General features: G+C 41.5%; 1 protein-coding gene across 2 annotated transcripts in view; it reads left to right on the top strand.

Annotated features, from left to right (window-relative positions):
- Positions 1 to 1,213: 1,213 nt before the first annotated feature.
- NUDT14 (nudix hydrolase 14) overlaps positions 1,214 to 12,106 on the top strand; it is a 56,998-nt gene continuing 46,105 nt past the window's right edge. Inside the window, exon 1 of one of the 2 annotated variants that reach the window (XM_026670127.2) lies at positions 1,214 to 1,497. In XM_026670127.2, coding sequence (XP_026525912.2) covers positions 1,291 to 1,497 — 207 coding nt within the window. In that variant the 5' untranslated portion in view covers positions 1,214 to 1,290. The remainder of the gene's footprint in view (positions 1,498 to 12,106) is intronic. The other variant, XM_087952274.1, reaches the window with a different exon arrangement.

Below are 12,106 nucleotides of genomic sequence, written 5' to 3'. Positions count from 1 at the left end.
AACTTCAGAGATTCACTTAACATCTATGACAGGAAAGGTCGTAAAATGGGGCAAAAGATGCTGAAATTTTGGAAGCTAAAGGTTTGGCTGGTGAAGGATGTTAATACCTAGGAGAGCTCCTTGCTATTACTAGCTTAACTAAAACAAGCAGAAATACAGCAAATGTTAAAAATAAAAGGAATAATGCAGGGTTGTTCAATTTGATTAATTTGTAACAACTTAAAAAACAAGTCATTTTGGGTGCATTATTTTTAGAAGTTGATTATATATGCAACATTATTTCATCTGAAGCCTCAAATAGAATAAAAGGAACTGGACAAGTATCCTTATCAATATCCAGTAAAGAATTCACCAGGCAGCTTTATGGTAACTTCTCTGACTGTCTCCTTCTAGCCCTTTCTTCATAATCTGGAAATAATACTTGTCAATTTTGCAAGGATGAAGTAAAGATGATGTAGAATTATCATGGCCTAATAAGACATAATTTCTTAAGGATAATGTACTGAACAAATCACAACTGGCACATATCAAATCATAAAACACAGTGTATAAATAATAATGGCCATGCTTGCTGTGCCAAAAGTAAAGAAATTTAGCTTAATGTAATTGGTGTAGATTTGGAACAGCTTGCCTTCAGAAATTGTGGGTGCTCCACCACTGGAGATTTCAAAGAAGAGATTGGACAACCACCTGTCTGAAATAGTATAGGGTCTCCTGCTTGAGCAGGGGGTTAGACTAGAAGACCTCCAAGGTCCTTTCCAACTCTGTTATTCTGTTATCTAGTCCAAAAAAGGCACCCAGAACCTCTCTTTAGCTATAATCACCTAATCATTAGCAGTCTCTGAATACTCTGAAACTACTACTATGTTTGATTAATGAAACGTTTGCAAGAAACAGCCAAGCTCAGAGAGTACCAAGGACCCCCCCGCCCAGAAATTATTGATACTTTGCCATCAAGTTGTTATTGACTTCTAGGGATCACATAGATAAACCTGCTAAGAACTGCTATTTGTGCCATTTCCAGTCCCATCTCTCTTGCAATGCAAAGTGGGGGTGAAGAGTGTAGTGCAAAGTATTTCATAAGGTCTCCCTCAAGCTTTTATCTCTTAAAGGACTTTAATAACATCCTTGTCCTCCACTTTGAATTCAAAGTATTTTTCCATAGGAAGATAGCGTTGTCCTGCATCCATTGCCCTCCAACTCCACTCATCCACACAGGGAAAAAGATGAGGGGAAAGGTAAACACCCGGAAAAGCCCTCGCGCATCGCGCGCTCTTCTCTAGTTTCCGCATGCATTTCCTCGCCGACTGCCTCTCTTGCCCGCGCTCCCCTTCTTTCTTTCCATTCCTTACTTCTCGGCTTCCCTGCAAGTTTAACCCCGCGCCGTCAACCGAGGCTGAAATAGCGGCACCCGGCATGGAATCGATCGAGGAACTGGCGCTCGGACCTTGCATCGCCTCCCAATATTTGCGGCCTTTTCGCCTCCGATACTGCCAGGTAAGCAGGCTAGGTGAGAAGGCCGCGGGAGGAACCGCTGTCTTCTCTTCAGGAATTAGCCCACTTTCACCGAAGCGCTTAGGGGTACGCTCTCTACGCAAAGCCGCTGCTGTGAAAGGCCTACTCCCGGCTCTCCCGCAGGCGCAGCTAGGGAGGCGGCGGGAGGGTTAGGCTTTCCTATCCTCGTAAGAGTCGCTACTACTGGATGGGGGGAAAGGATCGGTGGGGATTTAGGGCCCAGGAATGGACTCGGGGAGCTGGCAGAGTAGCCTGTAGATACCGAGTTGGAAGCAGCTTCATGGGGTTGCCCTCTTTTCCCCTTAGGGAAACTCCTGACATCTAGGATTGAGCATTTTCGAATGCAGGCAGAATTTTTAGTCCCTCCCGCAAGAAGAAAAGTGTATTATTACATTTATTTAGTTAAATGGGTTTTGCAATGATTGCCCTTGAACACAGGCAATCCCCCCTCCCCCATTTTCTGAGATTAGCTAGTATGCTTGTGTGTCCTTTTCGTTTCAGGTTTTATGTTTAGAATGGGCAAATTCGGGAATAAGGGAATAACTTCTGGTCCTATAGATGTTTGAGGGATGGCTTGAGATCAGAAAGTGAAAGTGGGGGATTTTTTCTGCACCACTCTACAAAATTTATCTGTTTCTGCACTTTATTTCCTGCAGAATTTATACCCACATGCTCCTAGTCTCTGCATTGGGCAACACAACTAGAATATATGTAGTATATGAAGTATCAACCAGAATTTATTTCCCTATCTTCTGATATACTTTTCCAACAATTGTTCCAAAAAATACAATGCTGATTGGGACAATAGAATTATGACTGGAATTCTCTGCATTAGTGAAGATTAATTTCAAAGTCATATTAAAATTGTTAAAACTCACCCCCTTTCATACTGTCCTGAATAATCCTGCAAGGTTAGTTATACGGTGCATATAAAACAGCTTGGTATGGTTATAATGAGAGCAGAGTTGCAAAATGGCTACCATTTTAAGACCTGAGTTGACAGAATCATATTGAATGAATGAAAGATTATCTCTGCTTCATCCAATAGTAAGCCAGTTGGGGGCAAAGTTCTCAGTGAATGAAGGGTGATGTCCATCGGTACATTATTTTCAGTGAGTGCTAGTAGCTGTCTTAGCATGAGGCTTTAATAGCTTTTAATAATAGGGTAGTAGATATGCAATTTACTAGAATCACACAGTATATTAAGTTATGAATCACAGTTTATAAAACAGTGGATTTCATGCAACATATTGAATTAGGTCTTTGTGAGTTTTCTGAACCTAACCAATTGTAGTTAACTCAGCAAACCATGTATAACACAGCCAGTTTTTGACTCACTAGATCATGCTGTCAGTTTAAATACACTGCTCAAAAAAATAAAGGGAACACAAAAATAAGACATCCTAGATCTGAATGAATGAAATATTCTTATTAAATACTTTGTTCATTACATAGTTGAATGTGCTGACAACAAAATCACACAAAATTTATCAATGGAAATCAAATTTAGCAACCCATGGAGGTCTGGATTTGGAGTTACACTCAAAATTCAAAGTGGAAAAAAACACTACAGGCTGATCCAACTTTGATGTAATGTCCTTAAAACAAGTCAAAATGAGGCTCAGTAGTGTGTGTGGCCTCCACATGCCTGTATGACCTCCCTACAACGCCTGGGCATTCTCCTGATGAGGTTGCGGATGGTCTCCTGAGGGATCTCCTCCCACACCTGGACTAAAGCATCCCCCAACTCCTGGACAGTCTGTGGTGAAATGTGGCATTGGTGGATGGAGCGAGACATGATGTCCCAGATGTGCTCAATTGGATTCAGGTCTGGGGAACGGGCGGGCCAGTCCATAGCATCAATGTCTTCATCTTGCAGGAACTGCTGACACACTCCAGCCACATGAGGTCTAGCATTGTCTTGCATTAGGAGGAACCCAGGACCAACCGCACCAGCATATGGTCTCATAAGGGGTCTGAGGATCTCATCTCAATACCTAATGGCAGTCAGGCTACCTTTGGCGAGCACATAGAGGGCTGTGCGGCTCCCTAAAAAAATGCCACCCCACACTATTACTGACCCACTGCCAAACCGGTCGTGCTGGAGGATGTGGCAGGCAGCAGAACGTTCTCCATGGCATCTCCAGACCCTGTCATGTCTGTCACATGTGCTCAGTGTGAACCTGCTTTCATCTGTGAAGAGCACAGGACGCCAGTGGCAAATTTGCCAATCTTGGTGTTCTCTGGCAAATGCCAAACATCCTGCACTGTTGGGCTGTAAGCACAACCCCCACCTGCGGACGTCAGGCCCTCATACCACCCTCATGGAGTCTGTTTCTGACCATTTGAGCAGCCACATGCACATATGTGGCCTGCTGGAGGTAATTTTGCAGGGTTCTGGCAGTGCTCCTCCTGTCTCTCCTTGCACAAAGGCGGAGGTAGCGGTCCTGATGCTGGGTTGTTGCCCTCCTACGGCCTCCTCCACATCTCCTGATGTACTGGCCTGTCTCCTGGTAGCGCCTCCATGCTCTGCACACAGCAAACCTTCTTGCCACAGCTCGCATTGATGTGCCATCCTGGATGAACTGCACTACCTGTGCCACTTGTGTGGGTTGTAGACTCCGTCTCATGCTACCACTAGAGTGAAAGCACCGCCAGCATTCAAAAGTGACCAAACCATCAGCCAGAAAGCATAGGAACTGAGAAGTGGTCTGTGGTCACCACCTGCAGAACCACTGCTTTATTGGGGATGTCTTGCTAACTGCCTATGCTTTCCACCTGTTGTCTATTCCATTTGCACAACAGCATGTGAAATTGATTGTCAATCAGTGTTGCTACCGTGTTTCTCACATAATAAGGCCAGGCCTTATTTTTTTTTGACCCCCGAAAAAGCAGCTAGGCCATCTTTTCGGGGGTGACTTAATTCCCCCCCCTTGCATCCTCGGGTGGGTGGGCGGGTGGCGACAGCTTGGATGTTCGGGAGATCTTCGGGTTCGGGCCACCGTTGCTTTCCTTCTCCCTTGCTGCTGCCGCGGCGTTTGGCGCAGCCACGTGCGGCCAGTCAGGGCTCCTCCCTGCAACCAGAGCCCTGAGGAGACACTTGGCTTCAGGCGCTCCCGTCGCCGCCTTCCCTTTGCTTTCGAAGGTAAAGCGAATTATTTTAAAAACGACACCCTACTACAACAAAGCCTCCCCTGCCCGAGAGGGCAGCCCAACCCCACGTGGGGAGGCGAATCTCCCGGGGCCTCTTCGGTTCCTCCCTGACCTCCCTACACTACTCACCTCTGATGCGCCGGTCCCTTCAGCCCAGAGAGCTCTTCCACCTCAAAGAAAGGCCAGGCGGGTGGCTGCGGAGCAGCAGGGGCGTGTCCAAGCCACTCGCAGCGGAAACAGCCACCACCCTTAGCCCGACGCGGGGAGAACGACCGAGGTTAGCGCCCGCCAGCCCATCCTTCCCGCCTTTGGAGGCACCTGCACTGAGCACCTCCGCGGCCAGCCTAGCCACACCGCTTCCGACCGACTCCTTCGGGAGCGTCCGCCAAGGGAGTCTTCGTGGCTCGGTTTCCCCTACCGGTGGGTCCTTTCGTGCGGAGGGCTGCGGGGGATGGCGCTCGCCCAAGAGGATCTCTCCCTCTCTCTCCCCGCAAGGTCAACGTCTGCGCTGCAGCTGAGGAGGAGGAGGCTTCAGCTGGCTCTTTTTTTTAAGGGAGGCGCTCACTGCCCGCTAGGGCCGCGCCAGAGCCTTGCGGGCTGGGCAGAGCCGGGAAAGCGAGCTGCGCGTGCGTGCGTGCCTCCTCCTGCCCCTCGCTCCCAAATCTCGCCCGGGCGAGCAGCACTTCGCTTGCTCTGCAAAGCCGCGGCTTCCTCACCTCTCAGCAAGCAGGAGGAACTGGCTGCAGCCTCCTCCTCGGTTGTTCTCCCCGCGTCGGGCTAAGGGTGGTGGCTGTTTCCGCTGTGAGCGGCTCGGACCCGCTGCTCTGCAGCCGCCCGCCTGGCCTTTCTTTGAGGTGGATGAGCTCTCTGGGCTGAAGGGACCGGCGCGTCAGAGGCGCGCAGTGTAGGGAGGTCGGGGAGGAACCGAAGAGGCCCCGGGAGATTCGCCTCCCCACGTGGGGTTGGGCTAAGTGTCTCCTCAGGGCTCCAGTTGCAGGGAGGAGCCCTGACTGGCCGTACGTGGCTGCGCCAAACGCCGCGGTGGCAGCAAGGGAGAAGGGAAAGCAACGGTGGAAGGTCTCCCGATATGAAATCTCCCGATATACCAACGCAGGCAGCACCATATCCAGGCATGCAACAAAAGTACTTCCTAACAGCAAGCCCCCCCCCACCATTCCCCCCCCATTTTGCATGTTTAATATGGGCCTTAATTTGGGGGGGGAGGGGCTTAATTTGATTTTATGCCAATAAAACATGGTGGGGCTTTCTATTGGTGGAGGCCGTACTGTTGGAGAAACACGGTACCTAAGTACCGTGATTGATTTCACGGAAGTGTGATTGACTTGGAGTTACATTGTGTTTAAGTGTTCCCTTTATTTTTTTTGAGCAGTGTATAATCAACGTTGCTTTATGAACAGTGAGATGGTTCAAGCCTCATATTAACATTTGGTTTTGGTTTACTATGCTTTGTTAAATTAGCTGATTCTAGTTAACTTAATGTTACTATTAAACCAAGCATGAATTATTGAAATGTACAAACCTTATCCACATGTTCAACTTCTAAATCATAAGATTAATTCTTAGTCTCCCTTTATATAGCAAGGCTAAGAAAGATTCTGTCCGTCAAACTACCAGAAAACAGTTTGAGTTGATTGATGAATGGTTTAAAGCTGCTTTACAGATAATGATACTCTGAATTAATAATCTGAATCTTTAAAAAATATAAAATTCAGTATTGTGCTTTTTAATATCAAATATTTATTACTTTTATTAGCTTATTGATTCTATTATAAATACAATGTATATGAATATCCCAGTTGAAAGATTTCTTGACAAAGGAAGTAAACAATTCTGGTATCTACCAGAGCTCTAAATGGAATCATTTACCTTTTAGAAGCATATAACTTCTTTTTTTGATGTGAATAGTTGCACCTGGATAAATTCTGACTAACCAAAGTTTGGATTTACTGTTGTATATTGCAATATCTTTAATTCTGTAAGGTCTTCTAGGTACTTTTAATATTTCTTGATAGATTCTTATAACATCTTTGCTTATTACTGAAATCAGATCTTGAGAATGAAATGGCATGTGTGTACTTTTATTTTGATTCAGCTTTCCAAATGGTTACAGCTAGGAGTATTGCTAAATATCTTAGATGAACAATTATAAATGCAGACTTCAGTAGTTTCTTGCATAAATATGTTATTAAGAATATAAAAAGAGCAGAACAGTTCTTTTGAGGAAATGATTTCAATTTCAAAATCTTATACAGAGAATCATAAGATTCATAATAGTTGGAATTCTGTTTAATTTTACATCAGGAATCAAAGATGATGCCATCCTAATTGCACTTTAGTTCTGTATAAGAGAGAAAACTCTTATTCAGCAATAAAGATGGAAAAAAAACAAGGTGCGGAAGAATCGGGAATACACAGCTACTCAATTTTCATTTTAAGTTTACTTTTCCCTGACCAGACATACCTGGGAAATGATCTTGAGAGCATCACTTTCTTGACCCGGAGTTGAGGTAGCAAATAAGAATGTATATGTGTATACATTCTGCCTTCAAGTCAATTTTAATTCCCTACGATTGTCTGGACTAGTTCCTGTAATTTTGGCAAGATTGTTGGAGATGGTTTCCCATTGTTGTCTTATGTCTGAGAGAAGATGATTGATCTGAAGTCACCTAGTTGGCTCCATGCCTAATCATGCCTGGAACTCACAGTTTCTTAGTTTCTAGCCTATTGCCTAACCATGACACCAAATTGGCTCTTAAATGGATCTCATCAGCATATTGATAATACTTGATCAACAGATTACCTCACCCAGCAGCTTCATGTAAATGTCGATTAGGAAGGCTGGGACAGTTGAGCCTTGAGGCATCATGTAAGTCAGGAGCCTTTGGCTTCACACACAAACCAACCTGAACCAGTCATAGAGAAAAGAGGAGAACCACTGTAACATTGTGTCTCCAATCCTAATCCCTGTAGACTGGCTAGAAGGTTACCATGATTGATGATAAAGTTCCCGAAAAATGAACGAGAATAGTTGAACCATCCAGGTGTAGCAATACCATTTCAACTCCACCAGAGTTAATTGGTAATCCTGATCAATGATGTTGCCAATGTTGGGTCCAGAGATGGCTGTTTGGGGAAGAGGTGTACCACTGTCTTCTTCAAGAGAGGCAAAAATGTTCCCTCACTCAAAGATCCACTTATCACCTCATGGCCCAAACCACACTTCATTTTCCAGGAAGTCTTAACTAACCAAGAGGGGGATGGATCTAATAAGCAGGTAACTAAGTCAATAATCCCAAGGATCCTATCCACTTCCTTGGGAGCTGTAGGGTCAACCATTTGGCAGATATAGGACAAAATTCATATAAATGTATCCTGTCTGAATTTAATTTTGAGTGGATCTGAAGAACTTTATCCAGTAAATGTCTAATGACAGTCCTCACAGCAGGCCTGAATATGTGAACCCTCCCACTAAATACCAGGTTACCTTGAACACAGGCATTGGCCACTATCTGGGGACCATCTGTTTGTCATAATGCTGCTAAGATACAGAAGATCAATAAATGTTACCTCTAAATTACAGGACAAAGATCCACTCTGCCCTCCTGTCTTTCTGATATATAGTTATAGTAAAATAATTTAGCTGCTTATTTATGTTTATTATTCTCACCTTATGCTTTCTTGAAGAAGCTTGCTGATAAACTTCATTTTAAAACTGCATATGAGAAAGAACATTCTATGTATAAGCAGGTTTGCATGGGAACATAGTTTTCTTTGCCCTTTTTTAGTTAAAAAAGCTTCCTCTTTCTTTCCTCATGCATTTACTTTCTTTAATCATGTCCCTTTACACATTGACCAGAATTTCATTAATGTATTAACAGCCAAGTTTAAACTTTAAAAAGTTAGTTTTTCTTCAGTCCTCTACTTAATAGCACACTAAAGTCATGAGCTTTGATCGAATCAACATTAATTATTTGCTTCAAGTTTTTCTTGCTGGATCAGAATCCTCTGAACATTTTGTATGAAGCCTGGGAGAGAGCAGCTGGCCTGGACATGGGTTGATGCCCTAGTTGACAGATTGTTGGATTAGAAAGAATATCAAAGGCAGCAGGCAAGATTAGGGATAAGTGAACTTCTAACAGCAGTTTCCAGGAGAAGAGAACAGATGATAAACAATGGGAATGGGGTACTTAAGGGTGAGATGAGAGGTGAGAAGGCCATGGGAAAAGTGTGGCGGTAATCACTAAAGCTCCAGGTTGCTGCATCTAATGAATAGAATAGGAAATGGGATTTACAGGGACAGATGTGATGAGCGATGATGAATACATTAAAGGCAAAACTTTTCAAGGTGAGTGTTCTTTCATTAATTTGCTCAATATAATTATGGGAATGTCTTTGCCTTACAGAAGGTACTGTTTGTGATACACATATTAAAGCAAGAAATACACACTGAGTTGAGGAATTATATTCTTAAAGAGTATTTTACTGAATAAGAGAATAAAAAATAGGGACAATTTATTTTTTATTGTAAACAGTATTGTAAGCAGTACTTACATAAATATTTCTTATCAAATGCCATGCCTTCAGTTCTATTCTCATTGCTCATTTTTCTGAAAGTTAGCTCTGAAACCAAAATTGCAAAAGTGCCACCTTTACATGGTTTTTTTTGTCAGATTGGGTATATGGATTGTTTTTGATTTACAAAATAAACATGGAATGGGCTTTGCAAGAATACAAAAGTTATGTCAAAAGGAAAAGTGAGTGGAAGCAACTTACCTCAACTCATAATAAGCTGTCTTGTCAATCCTCTGCTTGTAGCTACTACATGTATTATACAACCTATTTAATTCATTAAGTCACAAAATATAGCTGTGCAAGCAAAATGCTTATGGATAAGTAATGAGAGAGAGCCAGTTTGATTGAGTGGTTAAGAGAGCTGCAGACCATGCTAGAGAGCAGCAGACCATGAGGTCAAGTACCACCTTAACCATGAAAGACTTTGGACCAGTCACTCTCTCTCAACCCAACTCACTTCACAAGGTTGTTGTTATAGGGAAAAAGAAGGAATAAGATATGTTGGATATGTTCACTATCTTGAGTTATAATAAAATTATAAAGGTGAGATACAAACAAACAAATAATAAACCCTCTGGATTATCCAGCTTTTGCTTAAATTCAAACAAGCAGATTTTGTCATATTCATGTTGGAAGCAATTTTAAAAATATGCCAGGAGGATTTTTTATTCTTAAAAAAATTCTGAGTTAAAATGCTTTTGTTGCTATTTTATTAATATATTTCCTATTATAAACATTTGGAAAGTATGGTCATGTAATAAATTAAATAAATACCAGTCTCCTGAATGTTAGTGAAATTGGCACTGTTTACTGCAAACAGGTGGCCTTTGCCCATTTTCTGAAATGGGCATTTTCTGAAATGGGTATTTTAAATGTATGGTATTGCCATTCATAATATCGGACTTTAGAATAGCATAAAGCATAAGGCAATTTCAGAAATTGTATCATTGAAATACAATTGTCAAGCCTGCAAAAATGGGTTTGTCAATTAAAATTCCCCTGATTTTCTTAAAAATACACATTAGATTTGTGAGCTCTTGGGAGTTCACAAACCTAATATCAGTATCTATAAATGCTTCTATAAATTATCAATTCCCATAGTACTCACCTCAATTACTTAAATTACTTTTTTAAAAAAGAGAGAACACCAGGTTTCCTCATTAGAGTTCACTTCTAACTCCATTAAGTACAATCTAGGTATTTTAAAAATATATGATTATTCATAGTCAGATTCTTAGACAGTCTCTGAAGTTAAAAAGTTTATGATGCTGAAGCTAGGCAGAATAGTGCAAAAAGGAGAAACTGAATTTTTATATGCTGGATTGTGTTCGATAAAATGAACAAGCATAGCATCTAAATAACTTCTCAATTTAGGTTGTTGTTTTATGTACTCAGAATTTATAAGGACTGCAGAATTTATAAGGGCATTACTTTTGAGATCATCATTTCCATCCCATAAGAGTTTTTTGCTCTCCAACTAGGTTATTCATCAGGTCCTTTGCTTTATTTGCCATCATTGTGGGAGGTAATGACAGTCTCAGTTCTCTGCCATTGCCCTAAGGTTATGGAATAACCTACCAGGGAAGTCTGCCACAGCACACTCTTGGCCTGCACGCAGGAAGATTTGCAAAGCTCAGCTTTAGAGGAAGTTGTTGAATAATATTACTAAATAATGTTTCCATCATTTTGTGTTTTGCTCTGTTTGTTTGTTTTAAAAGGCAGTTTTAGGAATGTGCTTATCCTATGACATCTGCAACACAGAATTATTTGCAATTCTCCCTGAGAATTATCTCCTCAATTAAATATTTTGAAGTACTTTATCTCTCCCAGTAGCAGCATTCATTTACTGTATATACAGTCATCTGAAAAAGTAGATACACCCCACTGAATTATTTAACTTCATCATATTCCAACATACAACCTTTGTTTGATCTTCTTTTCAACAATATTGATAGATAAATGAGATATAATACAACAAATATCATATACCATTTACATGTCATATACCATTTACATTGTGCAATTTTAATATTGTAAGCCACTCAGAGTTACCATGTGGTAAGATGGATAGCTAATACATTTTACAAATAAATAAAATTTAAATAAACACAAATGGCACTTTCAGATGTGGAAAATTTTATATCTCTCCATTTAGCAATGCTTCAAATATCTGCAATTAGAATCAGGTGTACTAGATCGGATAAAAATGAATAGAACATTTTAGAAGGGAAGAACCTGTCCTATTTAAATCTCAGACATTTAGTTTGATTTATTCTAGTGTGTGCTATCACCATGCCTAGTCAAAAGATCTCTTAGAGGCCTTATTAAAAAGGTTATAGTTGCTACGAGTCTGAAAAGGGATTTTAAAACTTCACCAAAAAATTGGGCATCAAGCATTCCACTGCCTGAAAGATCATCTATAAATTTAATTTGTAAAGTACATATTTACTTTCCCAAGTAAAGCCTAGAAGCAGAACAGAAGATACTGAAAGAAGCTTCTAAAAATCCCAGAATTTCAGCACATGACCTAGAGGTAGCTCTCACTACCATTGACATCACAATACATCAGTCTACCATTAGAAAGAAGCTGCACAAAGTAGAATATGGGAGGTGTGCCAAGAGAAATCCTTTGGTCTCCAAAAGGAATGTCAGAATAAGAGTAAAGTTTATTCATAAACACCTAGGCAAGACCAAGACTTCTCAAACAATTGTTCTTGTCCGCCTTCCCAGACAGGAAATACAACTGGATGAACTAATTATATTCTATTGTAAGACAATATTAACAATCTTGCAAGTTTGAAAGTACAAATCTCCTAGTGTTACTTTTAACAGCCTGATCACTCAG

This window comes from Notechis scutatus, chromosome 1 (genome assembly GCF_049901735.1).
Source record: "Notechis scutatus isolate UNSWTSFEM ecotype Mainland chromosome 1, rNotScu1.2, whole genome shotgun sequence".
Classification (NCBI taxonomy): Eukaryota; Metazoa; Chordata; class Lepidosauria; order Squamata; family Elapidae; genus Notechis; species Notechis scutatus.
This window is presented reverse-complemented; position numbering and strand designations above follow the sequence as displayed.